Source organism: Silene latifolia, chromosome 3 (assembly GCF_048544455.1).
Source record: "Silene latifolia isolate original U9 population chromosome 3, ASM4854445v1, whole genome shotgun sequence".
Taxonomy (NCBI): Eukaryota; Viridiplantae; Streptophyta; class Magnoliopsida; order Caryophyllales; family Caryophyllaceae; genus Silene; species Silene latifolia.
Genome location: NC_133528.1, coordinates 142,969,801 through 142,994,947, shown reverse-complemented (window position 1 = coordinate 142,994,947; position 25,147 = coordinate 142,969,801). Strand labels below are relative to the sequence as shown.

Sequence of the window (25,147 nt, the reverse complement as noted above, 5' to 3'; positions counted from 1 at the left end):
GCGAAGGCCGCCAGTTCGGGATTAATCTCTCGAATCTGTTGGACCTTTCCGTCGAACCTCTTCATGTAGCTTCTTAGAGACTCGCCTCCCTCCTGTTTGATAGTTAGGAGGTCCGATGTCTCCACGGCCCTTCTCTTGTTGCAAGAGTACTGGGCTAAAAAGGCGTCCCTTAGGTCGGCGTAGTAGTACACCGAGCCGTCGGGAAGCCCCTTGTACCAACTTTGAGCCATCCCATGCAACGTTGTCGGGAAAACTCGGCACCACACTTCATCGGGCTGCTCCCATACCGACATGTGAGACTCGAAAGCCTCAGCGTGGTCGGCCGGATCACCTTCCCCTTTGTATGATATGGGCGGCAACTTGAGCTTAGTTGGCACCTGGACTTCTAGGACGTGGCGCCGAGGGGTCGTCGATCACATGCCGGATGACACGTGGCGATCGGCTCCTCGCATTCCTAACCCGGCTTCTCTCCTCGTAGCGGGAGGGGCTCCTTCTTCGACTTGGAGTTCTTCTCCAACTCGCCGAGTCGGACTCCTCTGCTCCTTTGGGGTATGCCTCGTTCGTGTTGCGGGGACGCCGTCCTCCCACGAGTACGGGAAGGACTTAGGTCTACCACGCCCACTTTGGGCTCCCCCGGCGACTTTGCTGGGTCAGCTTCTCCTAGTGCTCCGTTCAAATTTCTCGGAGTCACATTTTGGGCCCTGGTCTCCTGGACAGTTTCCGCCGCTCTTGTCGGCGTGACAGTGTGAGCAGACGTATTACTAATTAGGTCCAGGACCATTTTCAGCTTTGCTATGTCAACCACATGCCCCATGATGGTGACCTGGTTGGCTGGCAGCGGCGTGTCTGGTATTATCGGCATCCCGAACTCCGGTTGGATTACCCCGCCGGTGGAGGGCTGCACGACTCCAGAATTGTTGAAGGTATCATCCTGGTGGAACGCGGTTTCGTCGGTCACGACTGCGTCTTGTTGTTTCGACATCTTCTTAGCTTTTTGGGTGGGTTTTTGTGTGTTTTTTTTTTTTTTTTTTTTTTTCGGGAATGAATGTGACTAGCTTCTAGTGTCTTTCCCCACAGACGGCGCCAATTGTTCCGGGCGTAATTCCAGAGCAAGTATAGTTACCACCCGTGGCTTGTTGAATGATGTCTTGAGTTGGATTCTCCCTTGGTCTTAATCATTCCTCTCGGCCTCTCCTGCAACAATGAACGAACTGAGGGCTTGACTTTGAGCCAAGCGTACCCACTCCGACGCCCAAGTCAGTAAACTTAGATGTATAAGTTGTATGCTAATTGGTTAGGTATATATTGTAGAGAGATAAGGAAGATTATACCAGATGAATAGTGTATTTAGGTTAAGTTGTATATTTCTGGATCGGGATCCTTTCCTCAATGAAGGTTGAGGAGTATTTATAGACTTCACCTTTTGTCACGTAGTGGCCAAGTGGCCAAGTGGCCAGCAGGTGGAAAGACTGATCTACCCCTCGGCCGAGGGACCTATGGCAGGCCGGCGGGCCTGGTTGACCCACCGCCGAGGGGTCTTGGATGTGAGTACGCGGGTATGTGTCCCGGCTGGCAGGTTGCCATGCCGAGACCCAGGCTTGACCGGCCGATGGGCTGCATCGGCTAGGCTGTCTAAGTCGTTGACTTGCTGTGGATATCTTTGACCTTGCTCAATATGTTGACTTGGTCAGCGGTGCAGAATATGCCCCATCAATTACCATGATTAGTTTGATTATCTGGCTAACCCCTCGTGCAGCTTCGTCACTGTCTTCTCCAATAATCAAGCGGCGGTATGGACCAATAATTGTTTACTCCATAGTCTATACAATATGAGTTTCTGACCACATGGACATCCAGATAAAAATTGGAAAGGTACCGGGAAGATTAGCAGAGTAAAGCATACAAGAAGGACCTAATGTATGACAAAAGATAGCAATAAGGACCTAAACTATAATTGTGAAGCTTTAAGGACCTTAATCCCTACTTTCCGTTAACTATGAAGCTTTAAGGACCTCAATACCTACTTAACGGAAAGTAGGGATTGAGGTCCTTAAAGCCTCAGAATTATAGTTTAGGTCCTTTTTGATATCTTTTGTCATACATTAGGTCCTTCTTGTGTGCTTTACTCAAGATTAGCATGATCCATGCTCAAACATGACGCGCACAAAGGATCACCATGTTAATGAACTCTCGGGATAAGAGCTGAATGTCAGGTTGCCAATGCCAACATGATCCAATACTTAAGGTGGGTGCTTCACAGTAGGAGAACATGCAAGAGTTTAAGTTCTATTTTCAATACAAATTGTCCGAGTTTTCATAGGTAGATGGAATCATGACAACTGGTTTAAATTTTCAAAGACTATCCAGTGCCATCTTCACATGGATTGATTCTGGTTGTCATCATCATCCTCAGCCGCGTACTCAAGGTCCTCAAGGACGACTAGGAAAAAGAAATACACGTAATATCAATGTGCGCGTTCAATATTATTCTGAGTTTGTCATTGCATTTTCTGCGCGCCTGTAACCCGTCAACAAGGAAACCATACAGGTTTTCTGATCTCATTGCTGAGAAAGATTGCTTGGCTGTGTCTAGGTTTACTTGAACAGATTTTAATACAATTTTTAAATTTTAATCATCTTTGCATTAAATGTGATTCGAAACGTATGGAAAATAAGACATCAATATAGGCAAGATTGTTCTTGTATTTGCAATTTATGTAGAAGTATCATATACATATGAATTTTCTGTACACTAGTTAAGTTCTGAATCTAGTAACTAAAGATGTTGAGAAGAGTTGCTCTAGTTTTAATAAGATTCCTAAACAAACACTCTAATGCTTCATCAACATCTTGGATTTCTGTCTCTAATTTCAACATCTGACTTCTCAAATTCTCTATTTGCGATGAAGTAATCCCGCTTTTCTTCTGACAGATGAATGAGTTGAGAGTTGCATCAACAGCCTCAAATTCACTGCTGGTTGCCACTTCTTTGTTGTTATTCTTGGTGATCAATTTTGCGACAACTGACCATCCACTTTTCCGTGAACCAGAAATGTAAGACACCAAGGACTGGAATGTATCAGCTGTCACTGCCTGAACATCTTTTAGCAAGGTGACTGATACATTAGCCTCGTCTTTTATTTCATTTGCTAGTTTCAGATTTTTCAAGCACTTCTTCATGGCTTTCTTGACTGATCTTCGTGCGTTCAAATACTCAATAGCCTCACTGGTGATACTTAATTCGCCACTGCACCTTCTTCGGAGGGCTGACTGTACATCTTGGAGGCGTTCCCTAGACAATTGGAGTGCGTCTCTAGATGCACTGCAAATGTCTAGGAGCCTTAGGGATCCATCTAACACATGGTCAACCAATGTAGTGCTTTGGGTTTGAGATAGGTTTTGCTGATTAAGGGGTAGTTGAAGAAATTCATCAACAGAGGAATACAAATCTTTTAGGCCGTTTAGAGCGTTGCTCACGGATGATGAAGAAGTAGATGTAGATTGAGATGACCTCAATCGGCTCAACTGCTCATCGAGTTGCTCTGCAACAGGATGAGGCCTGGATGGTAAACTGATTGAACGAGCATGGTAAATTGCTGAAGAAGCCATTTTTAATTGTTTTTTTTTTGTTAGAAAAGCAAAGATGATGATGATGAAAAGGCAAGTGCTGTTGGTTTGATGACTTCTCTTCCTCGCAAAACCTTATTTATATGAAAGTCGAGAGCAGACAGACGGAATCTCACATTAATTAAGAGGTAACATGATTACTTTTGTTTAAAAGCGCTTCATTAGGAAATGTTCTTGGATTGTCTCCTCTTCTGCAAACGGCCAGCCAAGTAGAATATGATTCTTGATTTGTATGTCCCTCATGATCCAAAATATGTGCTATGCACAAGAGAGAATGACACCCATACCGGCCTGTCGCTTGATAGACATAAGAGGGCACTATACTCTGGGAAGGTGTTACCTTTTGGTCGAGTTTTGTTTCAAATATTCCCTCCGTCCCACTCATTTGCTTACCTTTGATTAAAGTACCCCTTGCAAATGACTAGACGGAAAGAGTATGTTACCTTTTGGTCGAGTTTTAGGTCGGGTCATTTCAGATTATGGTTAAAAAGATCGAATCTTTTGTTTCTTGCTATTTCCGTTTCCTGTAATATTGGATCCAATGAAGGTCAAGCCAATTACGGTTTGGGCCAACCTGATACAAGTGATTAAGATCAACTGAAGTACATGATTGTCCCAAATGCAGTCGAAGAGACGGAGACTTGAAACAGCATCAGAGAATCTAAGCCAAAGCCAGGTAGCCAACTAAAATATTCAGTAACTGGTAATTATGACTAACCGTGTGACATTAATAAGATTCTAAAATGCAGGTTGATGCCTCCAGGTAATTATGACTAACCGTGTGGCGTTATTAAGAGTTCTGACTAACCCTCGTGTGGTGTTGCCGTCATTGATCGTCTCCTATAACAAATTCAGCTGTAGCAATTCCTTTGGACCACCACTACCTTCTGAACCAGTAACTTCCATGATGCTTCTACGTGGATGAACGTAATTGTGATTAACCGTGTTTAATTAATAGAGTATTAGTAATGATCAGAATATCTAGTTAGCGCTCGTGTGGTTGTCATTTTCTCCTATATTTACTCGTTTGGACCACTAATTACTACTGATCTAATATCTAATACTCCATCTTTCATCTGAGATGCTCTGTAGAATATGGTAGATTATATTGCAGAAAAGATACTATATATGTAGATCACGAGGTGTTGGTCCTACGTCATTATGACTAACCGTGTTGCATACAGCATATATAGAATATTAACTAGATTATCTGGCTAACCATCGTGTGGTTTCATCAACGTCTTCTCTAATAATCAAGCCATGGCTGCCCTTACTGTTAACTCCATGATATCTTCTGAACCTGCATCAGTTTTCAGATTTTTGGCCACTTATTATCTTTAACAACATATTGTTTCCTCCATGATATCTTCTTAAAATGTATTTCGGTGACATCTGATAAATTGGAAGGACTCGGGGAAGAGTAGCATTGCCCATGCACAAGGATGTCACATAAATTGTTGCGAGCATGATCCAAGATTTAAGGTGGGTGCCTCACATTTTGACACTATGCAATAATTTAACTTCCAGTTCATAAAATTGTCTGAGTTTGTACACACAAAATGGAATCATGACAACTGGTTTAAGTTTTCAAAGTCAAGCCAATGCCATCTTCACATGGATTGATTCTTGTCATCGTCATTGATGAACGTCTTCAACCTAAGCCGTGTACTCCAGGAAAACAAAATTCAGCTAATGCCATCAGAGAATGGTCAAGTACACTACTATTCTGAGTCTGTCGAAGCGTTTAATTTGCAGAGGGCCTCTAGATTGCTGAGAAAAATGATTTGTTATGTTTAGATTTTCTTCCATGCCATCTGTTAATACATGTTGTATTATGTGATTTAAAAATTATGGAAAAGAAGGCATCAATACAATATGGAGTTTCTAAACGGAGTAATATTTTGAATCTAATAACAATGGACTTTCTATATGGAAATAAGACATCAATATTAGGCAAAATTGTTCTTGTATTAGCAAGTTGTGTGTAAGAAGTATCATATACAGTATGGATTCTGTACAGAAGTTATATTCTGAATCTAGTAACTAAAGATGTTGAGAAGAGTTGCTCTAGTTTTAACAAGATTCCTAAACAAACACTCTAATGCCTCATCAACATCTTCGATTTCTGTCTCTAATTTTGAGATCTGACTTCTCAGTTCCTCCATTTGAGATGAACTAATCCCGCTTTTCTTCTGACAGATCAGCGAGTTCAGAATTGCATCAACGTCATCGAATGTACTGCGGCTGGTTGTCACATCTTTGTTGATCAATTTAGCGACAACGGACCATCCGCTTTTCTGAGACCCAGCAATGTAAGACACTAAGGATTTTAAAGAATCCGCTGTCATTGCCTGAACATCCTTTAGCAAGCTAACTGTGGCATGAGACTCGTCTTTTAGTTCAATTGCTGGTTTAAGATTTTTCAGGCATTTCTTGATAGCCTTCTTGACTGATCTCCTGGTGTTCAAGTATTCAGTAGCTTTGCTCGTAATGCTTAGCTCACCACTGCACCTTCTTCGGAGTGCTGACTGTACATCTTGGAGGCATTCCCTAGACAACTGCAGTGCGTCTCTAGACGCACTGCAAATATCTAGGAGACTTAGAGAGCCATCTAAGACCTGGTTGATTTCATTTTGGTTGTGAGATAGGGATTGTTGATTAAGGGGTAGTTGAAGGAATTCGTCGACAGACGTGTATAAATCTGTAAGGCTGTTTAGACCATGGCTTACAGATAATGAAGTAGATGCAGATAGAGATGATCTCAATCTGAACAACTGCTCATCGAGTTGCTCAGCAACTGGGTGAGGCCTTGATGGTAAACTGATTGAACGAGCATGGTAAATTGTAGAAGAAGCCATTTTTAATTGTTTTTTTTTTCCGTTAAAACGAAGGCAGAGAAGAAGATGAATATAAAAGTGTTGTTGGTTTGATGACTTCTCTTGCTTGTTTAGCCCTATTTATACCAAAGCAAAGAGTAGACAGAAAGAATATCACATTAATTGAAGAGTACATTCTAAATTTCTGATCTCGTTGCTGAGAAACTTTACTTCTGTTATGTGAATTTTTTTCCTTGTCAACTGTTAAACACATTTATTCTGATACTGCAGTTTATTTTGATTTGAAATGCACGGAGAATAAGACATCAAGATAGGCAAAATTGTATTTTGTATTGATAACTTCTGTACAAGAACTATCATATACAGTATGAATCTCTGAATTTAGTAACTAATAATGTTGAGAAGAGTGGCTCTAGATTTAACAAGATGTCTAAATAAGGATTCTAATGCTTCATCAACATCTTGGATTTCTGTCTCTAATTTCAATATCTGACTTGTCAAATTCTCTATTTGCAATGAGCTAATGCCGCTTTTCTTCTGACTGATCAGTGAGTTAAGAGTTGCATCAACATCATCAAATAAACTGTTGGTTGCTACTTCATTGTTATTCTTGCTGATCAATTTTGCGACAACTGACCATCCACTTTTCTGTGAACCACCAATGTAAGACACTAACGACTTCAAAGAATCGCTTGTGGTTGCCTGAACGTCTTTTAGCAAGCTGACCGTGGCATGGGCCTCGTCTTTTAGTTCTGTTGATGGTTTAAGATTTTTGTGGCACTTCTTGATAGCCTTCTTGACTGATCTCCTGGTGTTCAAGTATTTAGTAGCTTCGCTCGTGATGCTTAGCTCACCGCTGCACCTTCTACGGAGTGTTGACTGTACATCTTGTAGGAGTTCCCTAGATTGTTGTAGTGCATCTCTAGAGGCACTGCAAATGTCTAAGAGCCTTAGAGATGCATCTAAGACCTGCTCGATTGCATTTTGGTTGTGGGATAGGGTTTGTTGATTAAGGGGCAGTTGAAGGAATTCATCGACAGAAGAGTATAAATCTGTAAGGCCGTTTAGACATTGGCTTATGGATGATGAAGAAGTAGATGTAGATAGAGATGATCTCAATCTAGACAATTGCTCATCGAGTTGCTCAGCAACTGGGTGAGGCCTTGATGGTAAACTGATTGAACGTGCGTGGTAAATTGTTGAAGAAGCCATTTTGTATTGCTCTTTTTTTTTCTGCTGTAGTTGGTTTGATGACTTCTCTTCCTCGCGAAATCTTATTTATATGAAAGCCAAGGGTAGACAGACGGAATCTGACATTATTGAAGGGTAACATGATTACTATTATTGTTTACAAGCGCTTCCTTGGGCAATGTTTTTCAACTGTTTCCTCCTTTGCAAACATGACATTCTGGTGATCCAAATTAGGTGCAATGCACGAGTAAGAATGACACCATACCGGCCTGTCGTTAGATGAACTTAAAAACATTATATTCTGATTCCGTTTTCTGATAAACCTGTGGATCCACTGGTGTTGCAAGCCATACGAATTCTGTATGCATTTTTGCACCAATGTTCACCAGCACAATATCGACAGATTGAATCCAGAGCAACTAGACCATGGAAATGTACGGGTCAGGTACGGATTATGTGAAAAGGCCAAAACTTTCGTGTAATTTCAAATCCATTATTTTAGGAGTTCCGAACTAATAATACTGTTAAGATTATAGAGAGGGAATTGCATAAGATAATTGTATTGATAAATGGTTGTGTTGTTGATATAAGGGGAATGATCGGTATTTATAATACCTTACAAGAAACCCTACGCATTACTAAAACCCTAGAGACGTGACGTAGCCGTCACTACTAAACCTTAATAGGCCTAATATCCTAATATGTTAAGATCTAGACGGAGATAATTCATAACGGTAGAGATTTATTATTGATCGATAATTCTGATTCAATACAAATGCATATATATAATAATCCCTACTAGATTAAACCCTAACCCTGGACAATAGGCGGCCTTAATAGGCCTAACATCCTAATACTCACCAAGGCACCTATGTCGAGAGTGAAATTACAAGAATAAGAAATGTAGAAAGCCAACTTTAGCCCGCGTAAAAAATTGTGTGAGAAAAATCAAGAATCGGTATCTTTAAACCGCGTATTAGTTTGGATCATCAATAGATTTCTTGTATTCGGGTTTTAGCTGATAGGTCCCTTGATTCACTCCTTTGTTGTTGTACACACAAAGGTCTTTCAGTATATCTTTCATGAATTGCTGCACGGAAACAAACTTCAACTTTCAGTAGTTTGAATATACAATAAAATATATACTGGAGTAACAATCACTTCATTATTTGGTGTGTTTCATTATAATTTCATCATGAAACCGTCTCATATGACATTTCACGCTCCAGGACTACACTTTGGTATCTAAGATCATCAATATTCTGTTCTCAGCATATAAAATGTGATACAAAATTTTCTGCTTCGAAATGCAATTATAGTAACAAACGCTTTGGAGGATGAGCTCTGGCATTAATATCTGTAATCTATTACTCGCTCCGTCCCGCTCATTTGTTATCCTAGTCCATTTTGCGTGTTTCAGTTAATTGTTATCTTTTTTATTTGACCAGTCTTAAGCTTAAGACGAATAGTGTCGTCAAATATTAACAACTCCAGGAGTAGCTTACAGGCTTTTGCCAATAAAAAAGGTAAAAAAATGGATTGTATATAAAAATGTAAGCAAATGAATCCTCCTATATACTAAGGGGTTGTATGGTTACCCATTAAATAACACAGGAATTCCAATTCATGTGAATTGTAAAATGGGTAACTTGTTTGGTTACCTTAATTCACACAAAATAGAATTACTTTGGAACTCTAAATCCTTCATAAAACAAAATTTGCATAAAACTATAATGTATACAAATAAACTTTATCTTCTACATTTAACTTCATGACGAAAAATAATTTATTAAAATAATTTGAGGTAGTTAAAATATTTTCATAAAAAACAAATTCATGAAATTACTCAATTCTCTTGATTAATTTTAAGATTAATTATTTTTTCTAAAAATTCATAAGATATAAATCTTAAATTTATAAGTAATATAGTAAAAATTAAAAAGCCTATATTTACCGCGCATTTGTGCGGAATCTACACTAGTTACATATCAAAAACTTTTAAGAAGGTTTTACGTTGTCATAAATTCTCAAACAAGATAGTCTCATACAAGACTCCTTGAAAATTTTCCCCCAAAAAAATATACTATTGTTAATAAATGCATATTGTGATGTCCACAAATAAAATGAATAATATAGATATATGTAGTAAATGCCGACAACTATTATTAACAAGCTGAGACATTGGTCGAGATGGCCAAGGAAAACAAAGAGAGGGGCTCCAAGAAGAGAAAGGTTGAGAGTGTCGGCGAGGCACAATCTAGTTATAAGAGGGGTAACAACAATAATCAAGCAAGAGCCTATTCTTCTTGGTCGGGTTTTAGTGGAGATTCTTCATATGGGCGTGGTCGTGGTAGTAGTAGCAGCTGGGGTATGACATGTTTCAACTGTGGCGGTATGGGTCACAAGAGGTATGAGCGTACGAGTGCTATGGGGAGAGGCTTTTAGAGACAGTCGCATGGGAGCTTTTCACAGGGGCCGACGCATAGCTATGCTAGCAACCGACCAGATGGGTCATGGAATAATCAAGAAGGGCAGAATAACAACAGTGGGTTCAACTGCAATGACGGTAATTCTTATCAGAAACCGGCGGCTAACAACAATCAGGGGTTAGCTGCCAAGCCTTCTACATCTACTAGCACGGAGCAAGAGGGTGGACAAAAGAGTAGTGGCAAACTGTTTATGATGGATAAGCAAGCTGCTGAGGATATGCACACGTGATCACCGGTACTTTTCTTGTTAACAACGTTTCTACCTTTGTTTTATTTGATTCAGGGGTGATAGAGTCAAATAGTGTCGGCCTAATTAGATAATTTTAGTTGAATAAACTTGCCACAAAGCCGGTTTTGAGTGTTAAATCGTTGTATTTTCCGGTGAATCCACTTTGGTTATAATTTGGATCATTTGAACTTGGTGTTGGTATTTACATCTCAAGGTAATTCAAGTACTCCATATTGGTAAGTTGAGATGAATGGATCATTTTGTACAAGCCGACTCACAAGTTAAACCCGAGCCACGATTAACCAAGGTGAAGAAGGAGAGCAAAAGGTAAGCCAAGGGAATAATTTCAAAGTCAAGAAAAGTAAGCTAATGGAAGATTTGATGCCTTGGCATAGACAAACAAGAGCCAAAATGAAGAATTGAAAACTCGGTTTCACAAGGGTCAACTTCAAATGGATATATCTGGAGTTCTAGAGATTGTATCGATGCAAGGCCAATTGAAGATGAAAGATTGTGATCTTAGCTTTTCAACGGTAGGTCACAAGCCTCGTTTGTCCAAGAAACGAGGGAGATATGGCCTTCGAAAGATGTTGTTGTCAGTCTGAAGCGCAGCCTGCGCAAATACGCGCAGCCTGCGCTCTGCTCTGAATATCGCAACTCTAATTCCGTGTTTTGGGCTTTCTTGAGGGACTTAACCTAGATTCTCGTGTCTCCTTATATATATCTAGAATTTTGAGATCTAAAAACACTCTTACTCTCATCTAAGCACCTTATTATTGAATAATCTCAAAAACTTGTAGGAGAAAAAGACTTAGTATTTGGGTGAAAATTGTAATCTTTTCTTGAATTTTGATGCCAATCTTTCGACATTTCTTGGATTCTTCTAAGGATATGGAAGGCTAAGCTTTTATCTTGGTGTAATTTCTTTCAAAGTTTCCAACTTTGATATTGTAAGACTCTCTCACTACTACAGATACAGGCTATAACAACGGTCAAAAACCGTTGTTATATAAAAAAGCGGACGTTGTTAAAGCGTCCGTTGTAGAAGGTTTTAACAACGGTTGGTTTTCTTAAGGAAATCGTTGTTAAAACTATTAACAACGGTTTTATGTATAAAAACCCGTTGTGGAAAGTGTGACTCAATTTTGGGGGGAAAGTTATAACAACGGGTTTTAATATACAAAACCGTTGTTATAACTAAAGACAACGGGTTGTTTGTAAATAACCGTTGTTGTTTGTTCTTAAAAAATAAAAAAAATTAAATTAAATATTACTAGATGCATGCATAATTACGGCCCGTTAGAATTCCGATGCATGCATTATTACCGACATCACTTTGTACATATGAACGGATAATATGGAATGAGAAGGGTTAGTAATAAGATTTGAAGCAAAGATTATTGAGAGATATGATGATGATTATTATGGCACAACTTCCTAACATATATATTAATTAAAAAGCAACTCAACCCACACATTGCTTAGTATAAATACATTGCATTATCTCAACTAACATTTCCATTATCTCAATATATTCATCTCCAAACCCTAACTGCTAAAACAAACTCTACTTAATCTTTCAAAACAAACTCAAAAAACTCCAACAAAATGAATGATTTCATCCTTAAGACTCTTACCATGATCGAGAACAACAATAACTTCATCCGCCGGTTCCTCCATATTGAGGAAAGTTTCAGAGCTACCTTGCGGATGCTCGATCCGCATCAAGCACGCCAAAGAAGATGGCTTGACGGAGCAGCGGCGATTGATTGCGGCTATATGACGATATAGCAATCACTGAACGGAACCTCCAAATAGCCAAGGAGGAGAGGACGGATACGATAGAGCAGAATAAGATCCTCTATGAAAATATAAGAATTGCATTTTTATATATGTAATTTTTTTTTTAATTTATGTATTTATAAATATATATATATAAATATATATATATATAAATATATATATATATATATATATATTAATTATGTTTATCTTACTTCTTCATCTTGCTTCTTCATTGTTTTACTAACTAATTATGCGAACAATACTTAAACAAATAACATAATGGTCGATAAAAACACATACATGCAAAAGAAATAAATAGAAAAAGAAAATAATGACGATGAAACTAACAGTGACGACGAGATTTACCTGATAAATATAGAACGTAATAGACGATGAAATCAACAGTGACGGCGAGAAGATAAAGCGACGATGAGAAAGAGAGAAAGAGAGAAAGAGAGAAAGAGAGAAAGAGAGAAAGAGAGAAAGAGAGTGTGTGTTTTGTGTTTGTTTGTCTGCTGTGTTTGTGTTTGTGTATTAAGGGTTGTGTTTTGTGGCTGCAGCAGACTTCTGTTTGTGTGGTTTATAGTATGGAAGGTATTGACAACGGTTATTAAACAACAACCGTTGTGAAATATGTTTTAACAACGGTTGTAAAAAACACCCGTTGTTAAATAAGTTTTAACAACGGGTTTCAAAAATAACCGTTGTGATTACTTTTCACTAACTTTGCGCCAATTTTGCGCCAAATTATTAACAACGGTTGTGCATGTGTGACCCGTTGTTAAAACTAATAACAACGGTGTTTATAACCATACCCGTTGTAATTTATTTTAGGAAAATTCGCGCCATACATTCTACAACGTCTATTGTGATTTTCGTGAATAATCGTTGTTAAAGAGGCGTTGTAGTTGCCTGGATTTGTAGTAGTGTCTAATATCCTTTGAAGTTATTTAATACTCTTTCCTTGTGTTTAATTCCATTGTTGAATAAGTTTATGTTTGGGTTGGCCATCCTTGCTTATTTTTGTTCAACTATTGCAAATTCTAGAGAAATGGTTCAATTTATCTAGGATTGTTTGAAGCTAGCTTGTTGTATGTTGAGTTGGTTTAAAGAATTCACATAATAAGTAGGAAAGTTTATGTCTTTTCTCATTTGTATGGCTTAAATTTGTGAGAATTGATCTTAGCTTGAATATCTTGGTAAAGTTCTTAATGCTCATGTTTAGTTGTCTTTCATGGTATAATGAATTATTGGCTAAATTTGAAGGGGACACATAGATGGTTTAAATTGTGTGTGCTAATATCTTTATATTGTAGTATTGGGTAGATAACACTTGGAGAGTAAAAGAGAGTCAAGCTTTATCACTTGTTGGTTGCTGAGAAGAGATTACACCAAGTTTCCTCCTTATATTGATTCTTGCATATTAGTTGTTTATTGATTTGTCTCTTAGAAAAGTTCACATCTTTAACTTTGTTATGTTGTTTCTCAACCCAATTTCCTCTTTTATGTCAATCTATTGTCATTGTAAATATACATAGTTTGTAATTAGTTTTTGATTGTTAATTTTAATAATTATTAGTATCTCAATTAGTTTACTATTCAAGTTTTAGTTATTAGACCTTCTCTTGGGTTCGACCCTTACTTATGCTATACTACTATTCTTAATTGCATAGTGTAGAGTTGAGTTTGGCTTTATAAATTGTTAATTTGATAGTTAATTCTAGTACTTACAACAACCTAGTTTTTGCTTATCAGGGGGGATCACACTTGTTTGTATAATCGAGTCATGCTAAGCCTTTAGGTTTGGGAGAGTTTGAATCTATAAAAGATGAGATTTTATACCGTCGGGTGAGTCAGTGTCTTATGGAAAGTTGTATAGAGGGGTGTCCATGGTTATTGGGCAAGTTGATCTTCTAGTTGACTTGTTGGAGTTTCCTATGGATGGTTTTGAGATGATAGTTAGGATGGACTGGTTAGGTAAGTATAAGGCTAGGATAGACTGTCACCAAAAGAAGGTTTCTTTGAGAGGTCCTAAGGTAGTTAGTGTGTCTTATCGTGGGTTTGTTATCAAACCCAAAGTCAAAGTGATTGCAGCGGTGATATTAAAGTCATACTTGAGGAAGGGGTGTTCTTTGATCCTATGCCATGTGAAAGATACAAGTGTGATGGAACCGACAGCAGCTTAGATACCAGTGGTGGTGGTGGTGGGGGGGGGGGTGGTTCCAGATGTTTTTCCAGATGAGATACCGGGTTTACCACCGAACAAAGATAGATTTCAGTGTGGAGTCAAAACCAGGGACGGAACCAATCTTCAAGGCCCTGTACCGCATGGGGTCATAAGGAGTTAGAGGAGCTGAAGAAATAATTGAATGATTTGGTGGATAAGGGATACATTATACCAAGTATATCGCCATGGAGTACACCAGTCTTGTTAGTGAAGAAGAAAGATGGGAGTTTGAGATTATGTATAGACTACAGAGAGCTGAACCATGTCACAGTTAAGAACATGTATCCTTTGCCGAGGATATATGATGTTTTTGACCAGTTGAGTGCAGCATGTGTCTTTTCGAAGATGGATCTAAGATTGGGGTACCAAAGACAGCTTTTCGATCGAGGTATGGTCACTATGAGGGCATTAGCAATAGATGAACTCATTTTGAGGTTTGTCAAGTGACAAAATCATCAAAAATACAAACCTTTCTACAACATACCTCTTGTCAACAATAAGTAAGCTTATTAAAGGTTTGTAAAGGGACCCACTTTCTCTCTTATCTCTCTCCACAAACCATTTGCATATATTAGAAGTATTAGTATGGACAAACTGGTTCATCTTTTTGCAACAATAGAGAGGTTTGTGCATAAACCACCAAAAAGTACACAAAGCTTTGTTCACAAACCTCTATTGTGAATGCCATGAGTATGTGGTGATGCCGTTTGGGTTGACCAATGCACCAACAATGTTTATGGATTTGATGAACAGGGTTTTCAGCCAGTACTTGGACCAGTTTGTGGTGGTGTTTATCGATGATATCTTAGTCTACTCCAAGACTAAGGAGTAGCATGAGGAGAATTTACGATTGGTGTTGTAAACCTTACGTGACAACAAATTGTATGCTAAGTTGTCTAAGTGTGAGTTCTGGTTAGAGATGGTGGCTTTTCTGGGCCATGTGATCTCTAAAGAGGGTGTAGCTGTGGATCCTTGCAAGATTGAGGCAATGTCTAACTGGGAGGCACCAAAGAATGTGGCTGAGATCAGGAGTTTATTGGGTTTAGTAGGGTAATATTGACGGTTTGTGAAATACTTTTCCAAGATCGTCTTGCCTATGACAGCGTTGATGAGGAAAGAGAACAACTTTCGTTGGGATGAAAGTTGTGAGACGGTGTTCCAAACTTTAAAGGAGCGTTTGACCACAACTCCAGTCTTAGCTTTACCTAAAGGGAGTGAGAACTTCGAGGTGTATACAGATGCTTCAAAGAACGGCTTGGGATGTGTGTTGATGCAAACCGAGAAAGTCATTGCCTATGCTTCTAGGCAATTGAAGTATTATGAGGAGAACTATCCGACACATGATTTAGAGGTGGGTGCAGTTGTGTTTGCTCTCAAGATTTGGAGACACTACCATTATGGGGCAATCTTTAAGTTGTTTTTTTACCACAAGAGTCTTAAGTATATCTTTACTCAAAAGGAGTTGAACATGAGACAGAGGAGGTGGATGAAGCTTATAGGAGACTATGACATGGATATTATATACCATGAAGGGAAGGCCAATGTGGTGGTCGATGCGTTGAGAAGGAAGAGTGTGCATTCTCTATGTACAGCTATGTCGTTGATGAGGCTGAAAGATGAAGTGACCAAGATGGGTATACATGTGATCCATAAAGGGGATGCTAAAGGTGATTTGACAGTTCATCCGGATCTTTATGATGATATTCACAGGAAACAGGCTCTTGATCCCAATATTCAAGAGTGGCGAGCTGGGGTAAAGAAAGGGACGATGTCTCGGTTCTCTATTCATTCAAATGGGAGTGTTCGGTTTGATGTGAGATGGTGTGTACCTAATGATGAAGATTTGAAAAAGGTAATCATGACAGAGGCTCATTGCACGCCGTATTCAGTACATCCAGGTGGTGACAAGATTTATAGAGATCTTAAGAACACGTTTTGGTAGCCTGGGACGAAGAGGGAGACAACTGAGTTTGTGGTTAAATGTTTAACTTGCCAGAGAGTCAAAGGGGAATAGTGAAGACCGCAAGGTAAGATTCAGTCTTTGAGGTACCTTGGTGGAAGTGGGAATCTATCTCCATGAATTTCATAGTGGGTTTACCGAGGAGCCAGCAAGGTAATAACATGATATAGGTAATCGTTGACTGTTTGACTAAGTCAGCTCGTTTTATTCCAATGAAACATACGTGGAGTAAGGCACAATTTGCAAATGGCTACAGAAGAATGTAGTGAGGTTACATGGAGTGACAAAGGACATTGTGTCAGATCCGGATGCGAGGTTTATTTCTCGATTTTGGCAAGAGTTGCAAGAATTGATGGGGATTACCTTGAAGATGAGTACTGCATTTCATCCTGCAACAGATGTGCAGACATAGAGGACAATCAAGACCTTGGAGGACATGTTGAGGGCTTGTGTGATGGAGTTTGGTGGTAGCTAGGAAGATAAGTTGGATCTAATAGAGTTTTCTTACAACAACAGCTGCCATATGAGTATTGGGGTGGCTCCGATTGAGGCTTTGTATGGGAGGAGATGCAAGAGTCCGATTTGCTGGGATGATAGCGCTAAGGCAGTAGTTTTAATTAGATCCACAAATGGTACAGTATATGATTGAACATGTGAAGTTGATTTGACAAAAGAAAAGCAGCACAAGATCGCCAAAAGAGTTATGCAGACTTACATCGTCGGGACATTGAGTTCCAAGTTGAGGACAAGGTTCTTTTGAAGGTGTCACCTATGCATGGGGTGATGAGATTTGGTAAGAAAGTAAAGTTAAGCCAAAAGTTCATTGGCCCTTATGAGATTTTGGATCGCATGAGAGAGGTTGCTTATCGGTTAGCTTTACCACCAACTTTGGACCGTGTACATAATGTGTTTCATGTGTCTCAACTACAGAAGTATGTGAGTGATCCTCCTCATGTGCTAGAGGTTGAGAACATTGAATTGGATGAATCCTTGTCTTAACTTGAACTGCCAAAAGAGATCCTAGATCGCAAGGTTCGCAAGACTAGAACTGCGGAGACATTGTTGCTAAAGGTTTTACGGTCTAATCACAGCGTTGAGGAAGCAACTTGAGAGGCGGAAGAAGCTATGAAGGAGCATACCCGTCTCTTTTTTATTAGGTATATGTGGTTACGCGGACGTAACCATGTTTCTTTTAGGGGGTAGGAGATGATCGCATAAGGTTTTGGTAAAGTTAGTGTTTGTTTTGAGTCATAATGAGTTGTGTTTAGGTTTTGTTTTTGAGTTTTCGTTGTGTTGTTGTGTCCTAGTTGAGTTAATAAGTTTGTTTTTGGGTATGGGTTTGAACTTCGGGGACGAAATTCATTTTTAAGGAGAGAAGACTGTAATATCACAGATTTATGAGTTGTTGGGCACTTTATCGACTAAGGCTTACTCTGTCGAGTAAGTTAGTTTTTTTGTTCTGGAGAGTGCTCTTCCTGATGGATACTCGATCGAGTGAGGGCAACTCGATCGAGTGCCTCAGTTAATCGATCGAGTAAGTCGGTTTATACGGGTTTTTGCCGGGTTTGGTCGCAACGCGTGAAAAGGTTATGTAAACATTTCTGTTAGTTCCTTTTACCTTTTTACTTTATTCTAAACCTTTTACAAGAGAAAACAAAACAACGTAAGATCCTTCTCTCGCATTGCTATCAAATCTAAAGGTTAGAGTCGTCAGATTTCGGAGTTCTTTATACCGTTGAGATCGTCGCATTGTGGGTAAGGTCCTAGTACCGTTTTTATGTTGATTCTTTAGTTTTGGTTTAAACCCTAAATGGGTGAATTGGGGATTTTGGGAGTATTGTTGATGTTAGATTGTGATTATATAATTATGTGTTTATCGGAAGTGATTTCGTAGAGGAACGCTTTTGATCCGGTGCTTGTGATTGTTGATCAATGATTTCATTCCAGGTAGGGTTTCTCTACTTAGTTATTGTGTAAATTGTATAAGATGGTTATTGGTTGATTGGCATGTGATTATATATCATAACTGGTATTGTTGATATCGTATTTGGTATTGTTGATATTGCAATTGGTTGTTGTTGATTGTCTAAGGTTCGCGAGGTGTGCCCTCGACAGAGTGGAGTCACTTGCGGGAGTGGCTTCACGCTCTTGATTCGCATATTCTAGTTTCCATTACAAAGGGAATGTGCACATTAATGGACTTGGGTTATTCGTTCGATGGAGATGAGCGGGGCTTAGGTGGGAACGGCTGCGGTCCCCCACTGGCGGCGAGGAATACCTGTTGCGATGGGTGATGTGACGGTGTTGGGGAATTGTGATTGTGTTTCAGTTTGTTGTTTTATCTTATATTTTTTATCCAGTAACTGACCCCGTTAAATGTTTTGAAAATTGTGGTGATCCATTCGGAGATGGTGAGCAGTTGTTTAGCAGGTATGACTTGGATGCGCGCAGTGTCACGGTCCAGGACTTTGAGCCGGATCGTGGCGCGCACCCTTGTCTAACACGCGACAAGAATGCAAGCGAGAGCGTCAAGCACTAGTGAAGGATCACTAGTGCATTCGTAATCGGTCTCGAGTTGGCGTGTGTCGGGAATCCTAGTCACAATTATCTAGTTCGGCACACGAAAGCAATAAAAGTAAGCAATACGATTATTGAAAGCAAGCAACAACAAGCTTTTGGATGAGAAGCGGTTTTTCATTGACTAGCACCTCTCATAGAGGCAAATTTGATAGTTTGGTCCTGGTAGCAGGATACATTGATTGTGCAGAATAGCGATACGTTTTCTAAACGCCTAAAAACGTATCTTAAACTAAAAACGAGACTCCAAGATTCGACACGCAGGAAGTAATCTTGAAGTACTAAATGAAACTAAAAACAGAAATGAAAATACATAAGTGCAAATAAGAAATCTAAGAGTTCGAAGTGGAATGACCGCGCGCGCAATTTTTAGGAATTGTGCACTACAACTGCGGCTCATTACACTCTCCCCCACCTAATTTGTTGCTGTCCTCGGCAACGCTTGAAAATCTTCATTGCTGGTTCAGTCGGCTGATGTCGCTGGAAGTTGATTGGAGCGGATGTTGGCGCGCTTGCTCTTGTTGCGGGTGGGATCTTCAGGATCTGGATGGTAAGGCTTTAGACAGCTCACATGAAAGACAGGGTGACACTTCATCCAGGCAGGGCGGTCAAGCTTATATGCCACTTCCCCAATCCGCTTGTTCACTTGGATGGGGCCTTCATACTTTCGCACTAGACGCTTGTCTCGTCCTCAGAGGAATCTCATCTGCTCTTTGTTCAGCTTCACCTGACCATGTCGCCTACTTTGAACTCCCTTGGTCTCCGATTCTGATCCGCCCACTTCTTCATGCGGCGAGACGCTTTCTCCAAGTAAGCTCGAGCAATTTCAGCATTCACGTTCCATTCTTTCACATACTCGTGGGCTTTCTTTGTCCGGCCTCCATAGGTATCTGCAACTGTGGGAGGCAATAACGACTGTTGACCTGTAACAAGATCAAACGGGCTCTTGTTGGATGAAGAGCTCGTCTGCACATTAAAACAAAACTGGGCCACATCAAGGAGTCTCACCCACTCCATTTGAGTTGCCCCAATAAAGTGTCTCAAGTACTCTTCCAACATGTTATTGAATCGTTCAGTCTGACCATCCGTTTGGGGATGGTAACTGGAGGACATTCGCAGCTTCGAACCCAGGAGATTGAACAACTCTCCCTAAAATAGTCCCGTGAAGCGAGAATCGCGGTCACTGACTATACTTTGAGGCAATCCCCAATATTTCACAATATGCCTGGAGAACATTGTGGCAGTTTCTTCAGCGCTACACGCCTTAGGAAGAGGAATGAAAGTCGCATATTTCGAGAATCGATCCACAATGACAAGGATCACACTTAACGCCCCGACCTTCGGTAACCCAAAGATAAAGTCCATTGAGATACTCTCCCATGGTCATGTCGGTACGGGCAACAGGTTTAGCAGCCCACCCGGCTTCTGTTTCTCTCCCTTATCTTGCTGGCAAATGAGACATGTCTTCGTGTACTCCATCACATCATCTTTCATCTGCGGCCAATAGTAACTTCTCTTCAATAGGCATAAAGTTCTCTGCCATCCCGGGTGACCCGCCCACAAGGTATCATGGCACTCCTGTAGGAGAATCTTCCTCAATCCAGCCACCTTTGGAACAAAGATGCGATGTTCCTTTGTGAATAAAAGTCCATCTTCCACCCAAAACTTGCGAGTTTTTCCTTCTAAGGCCAACTGTTTCAGTGTCCTCGCCATTGGGTCTTGGTCGAGGTGTTCCTTCGCTTTAGCTCGAATATCTGTGACCACGGTGGTAGTGGACAAGTGAGCGATCATATGCAGTGCGGCCAAGTCGCACCTACGGCTTAGGGCATCAGCGACCCTATTCGCTGCTCCCGGTCGATAAGTGAACTCCACATCAAACTCGGCCAAAAATTCTTTCCATCTAGCTTGTCGGTTGTTGAGCTTGGGTTGCGTCAGGAAGTGAGATGCCACAGTGTTATCCGTCTTGACGATAAACTTCGATCCCAAGAGATAGTGTCTCCATCCCCGCAAGCAGTGAACAATAGCAAGAAGTTCTTTCTCTGGGGCAGCATACCGAGTCTCGGCCCCATTCAACTTTCTACTCTCAAAGGCCACTGGATGATCCTCTTGGAGGAGTACTCCCCCAAGGGCATAATCAGACGCATCCGTCTCTACTTCGAATGGCTTGGTGAAGTCTGGTAGTGCCAATACGGGTTCCTGCATCACTGCTTCCTTGAGCCTCTGAAAGGCTCTTCTTCTGTCGATAGACCACTCCCACTTGATATCCTTTTTCAACAAATCAGTTAGGGGGGCGGCTATTTTAGAATACTCCCGAATGAATCTTCGATAATAGTTTGCTAGCCCTAAGAAAGAGCGAAGCTCCGACACGTTTCTTGGAGTACCCAAATCCTTGATTGTCATAATCTTCTTCGGATCCATTCTAAGTCTCCCTTTCCCCACGATGTGGCCGATGAAATTGACTTCAGGTTGGGCAAACTCACACTTCTCCCTATTTACAAATAAGTGGTTGTCCCGTAGTTTTGCAAACACAAGCCTCAAATGCTTCACATGATCAGCTAGAGAGCGACTGTAAACAACAATATCATCCAGGTACACCACCACGAACTTGTCTAAGTACTCGTGGGACACGTGATTCATCAACGTGCAAAATGTAGCAGGTGCGTTCGTCAACCCGAAAGGCATGACCAGCCATTCGAAAGACCCATACCTCGTCACACAAGCTGTCTTTGGCGCATCTTCTTCGGCAATTCGAACTTGATGATAACCAAATCTCAGATCTAACTTGGTGAAGTATACGGCGCCCTGTAACTGATTAAACAAGTCCGCTACTAGAGGAATGGGGTAGCAATTTCTCACTGTCAACTTGTTTAAGGCCCGGTAGTCAATACATAGTCTCAGACTACCATCTTATTTATTTTGAAAGAGCATGGGAGCTCCATAGGGAGCTTTAGAGGGTCAAATCGAGCCGAGTGAATCAAATCATCTAGCTGCTTTCGAAGTTCAGCTAATTCTGGAGGCGCCATGCGGTATGGCCCTCGAGCAGAAGGTCTCGTCCCTGGAAGTAACTCGATCTGATGGTCTACCGAGCGTCGTGGCGGAAGACTCATAGGTAAAGAATCGGGCATCAAGTCCTTGTTGTCATCCAGCACCCGCATTATCGAGGGTTCCTCTGATTCAGCAAAAGTGTCCTCTTTCATGGACACGGTACACAAAAAGGTTGGCTCACCCTTTTGAAGTCCTCTATTCAATTGCATCGCCGAAAGGAGGGGTCCCTTCATCTTACGATCTCCTCCCACGGCCTTCACCAATCAAGGGTTTGACCCGACCATCATAAGGGAACCATTATGGGGTGCTAAGAAGGTCGGTGTTCGCTTTAGAAAATCCATTCCGAGGACAATCTTGAAGTCATCCATCGGGACACTAGTGAAGTCGAGCTTCCCGCTCCATTCACCCATCTTGATCACTACATCTTTGGCCACCCCTTGAATCGGCTTAGCACTGGAGTTAACAGCTTTCATCCTTCCTCCTTCTCGGTTTATCTCCATCCCAAGCCGCTTTGCCTCATCTGGGGTAACAAAATTGTGGGAGGCTCCCGTGTCTATCATGGCACGAGTGCAGATTCCTTTAATTTTTACTTCAACATACATGAGCTCAGTGGACTTGGCCTCGGAAAGGTTGGTGCCTTTTTCCCATCGAACACATCATGTGCACCGCGCCCATCCGTGCCACTTCTCTCTGTTCGTTGAACTCGTCATCATCCCCCGGGTCGACTTCATGGTCCGTCCCTTCGGGGTTTGGTTCAGCCAACATCTTAGATAAGTTCTTCTTTAGGGTGTTGAACTCCCCCTAGTGCGGACACTCGGACATTCGGTGTGGTCCCTTGCATAAGAAACAGGCAAACGGTTTCCTAGCGGTAGACGCTTCCGACGTGCTCCCCTTTGAGGAAGTTGGTGTGGAATTAGCTTGCCCCCACTTTCTATAATCTCCTCCTGGACGAAATCGACTGTTTCCCATAGGAGGAGTTTTGGCTTGCGACGTGTTTCCTCCAAATCTAGGGTTACCCCCGCTTGCTGCTGGGAATACCTTTTTCTGCGCCTCTTCACGCTCAGAATAGTAATCGACTAGTCTCTCGGCCGCGGCCATTGCAGCGGAGAGGGACTCGGGTCTCTGTCGCATGATCTCTCGTTGAGCCCACTATTTCAAACCATCAACGAACTGGAACACACAAACCTTCTCGGTCATATCATTTATCTTTAGCATACACGTCGAGTAGGCTTTCACGTACTCCCGGATAGAACCTGTATGCTTCAAGCTCTTGAGTTTTCTTCGAGCTAGGAAGTCGGTATTCTTCAGATAGAATTGTTCCTTGAAGAGTCGTTTGAAATCGTCCCATGACTCCAACACTAGGCTTCCTGCCTTAATCTCAGCGTATTTGGAGTGCCACCATTATTTGGCATCATCGATTAGATACATGCTTGCGGTAGTGACCTTCAGGGTCTCATCGAGCGCACTCGCTCAGAAGAATTGCTCCATGTCGAAGAGGAAATTGTCGACTTCTTTCGAGTCTCTTGCCCCACTATACTTGTGGGGTGTAGGCGGCTTCACCTTGGGAGTCCCACCAAAATTCCCGTCTGCGGCCATTCTCATCAATGTATTACACATATTCTCGAGCTGTCCGAGTCTCTCGTGGACATAGCCCATCTCTTCTGCGTATTCACGCGGGATCAAAGCATCTATGGCGTCAAAGTGAGCCTCATGCCCCTTTATCGTCTCGTTTACGGCTTCTAGTCGGGCCTCATGCCCCCTTACCGTCTCATCTACGGCTTGGTGAGTGCCCCCGAGGCTCACCACGAGTCCTTCCAGATACGGAAGTTTCTCCTCAAGTAGCTTCTCTAAGGCCGTCACCCGGGCCCTAGTTTCTCCTTTGTTCCCACTCGGTTCTGCGTTCTTTCCCGTCATCGTAACCAGCAGCTCGTCGTGAAGACCGAGCTCTGTTACCAAATGTCACGGTTCGGGACTTTGAGTCGGATCGTGGCGTGCACCATTTTCTAACACGCGACAAGAATGCAAGCGAGAGCGTCAAGCACTAGTGAAGGATTACTAGTGCATTCGTAATCGGTCTCGGGTCGCGTGTGTTGGGAATCCTAGTCACGATTATCAAGTCCGGCACACGAAAGCAATAAAAGTAAGCAATACGATTATTGAAAGCAAGCAACAAGCAACAACAAGCTTTTGGATGAGAAGCGGTTTTTCATTGACTAGCACCTCTCATAGAGGCAAATTTGATAGTTTGGTCCTGGTAGCAGGATACATTGATTGTGCAGAATAGCGATACGTTTTCTAAACGCCTAAAAACGTATCTTAAACTAAAAACGAGACTCCAAGATTCGACACGCAGGAAGTAATCTTGGAGTACTAAATGAAACTAAAAACAGAAATGAAAATACATAAGTGCAAATAAGAAATCTAAGGGTTCGAAGTGGAATGACCGCGCGCGCAATTTTTAGGAATTGTGCACTACAACTGCGGCTCATTACACGCGGGTTAGTTGGGGATGAGTCAGCACGAGTCCGAGTAGTATATTTCCGCTGTTGTGTCAATGACTTTTATTTACTTTAGTTGGATTTTGGTTTGGAACACTTGTAACGTATTTCTCAATTTGGGTTTTGATGTAACTGAAGGAGTTATGTCCACTGTCCTATACGAATTAACTCACTTAAGTCTATGTAATCGATATGCCTTGCTAGAGGCCAATGTCGGTTTGACGCGTAAGGTGGTTTACGTATCTGGTAGTCTTAAATGGGCCTATTGGGTCACACACAAAAGGTACGGGATTAGCAAAATTATAAGTCAGACTTATAATTAATACTAACCGGGCTCTAATAATGATTAGGCGCAGTTGCGCTTATCTGATAGGGTTTAGGAAACTAACATATGTATCTCATCTATATAAAGAGGGTTTGTGTGACAAACCTAAGCAGGGTTTTTATTCTTTTGTCTTGACATAAAGAGAGATACACTAAGAGAGAGAAAATGAGTTTTCTCCAAGTTAGATTTCTTCCCTTTAGTACTAGCATACAAGGCGCAGATTAGTACCTATGTGGATACCGATAGAGGCATCACAAGTGGGGTGCTTATTATTCATCTGGGGTTTCAGATTTCTACATCAAATATACTTCTTATTATCGTTATTATTTCGCTGTGCTAAGAGGTATGTGATTCATC

At 41.1% G+C, this 25,147-nt stretch overlaps 4 protein-coding genes and 1 non-coding gene across 6 annotated transcripts in view; 1 reads left to right on the top strand and 4 right to left on the bottom strand.

Moving 5' to 3' along the window:
- Positions 1-2,769: 2,769 nt before the first annotated feature.
- On the bottom strand, positions 2,770-3,609 carry LOC141649847 (uncharacterized). Its single transcript, XM_074458519.1, has one exon. It carries the CDS (start codon positions 3,607-3,609, stop codon positions 2,770-2,772), a length of 840 nt encoding a protein of 279 aa, XP_074314620.1.
- Positions 3,610-5,002: 1,393 nt separating this feature from the next.
- Positions 5,003-5,106, top strand: LOC141650464 (U6 spliceosomal RNA). The gene has a single exon (XR_012546495.1). It is a non-coding gene; the product is annotated as a U6 spliceosomal RNA (small nuclear RNA).
- A 557-nt stretch (positions 5,107-5,663) lies between these two features.
- LOC141649846 (uncharacterized) lies at positions 5,664-6,485 on the bottom strand. The gene has a single exon (XM_074458518.1). It carries the CDS (start codon positions 6,483-6,485, stop codon positions 5,664-5,666), a length of 822 nt encoding a protein of 273 aa, XP_074314619.1.
- A 360-nt stretch (positions 6,486-6,845) lies between these two features.
- Positions 6,846-7,676, bottom strand: LOC141649845 (uncharacterized). Its single transcript, XM_074458517.1, has one exon. The coding sequence runs from the start codon at positions 7,674-7,676 to the stop codon at positions 6,846-6,848; it is 831 nt and encodes a 276-aa protein (XP_074314618.1).
- Positions 7,677-8,380: 704 nt separating this feature from the next.
- The window catches only part of LOC141646369 (uncharacterized), a 32,883-nt gene continuing 16,116 nt past the window's right edge, over positions 8,381-25,147 (bottom strand). Inside the window, exons 6-7 of one of the 2 annotated variants that reach the window (XR_012545526.1) lie at positions 12,011-12,170; positions 8,381-8,745 (exon numbers count right to left, since the gene is read on the bottom strand). Coding sequence is in view for 1 of the 2 variants with exons in the window: in XM_074454281.1 (XP_074310382.1) it covers positions 8,632-8,745 (114 nt within the window). In the remaining variant the exon portion in view is untranslated. The remainder of the gene's footprint in view (positions 8,746-12,010; positions 12,171-25,147) is intronic. The other variant, XM_074454281.1, reaches the window with a different exon arrangement.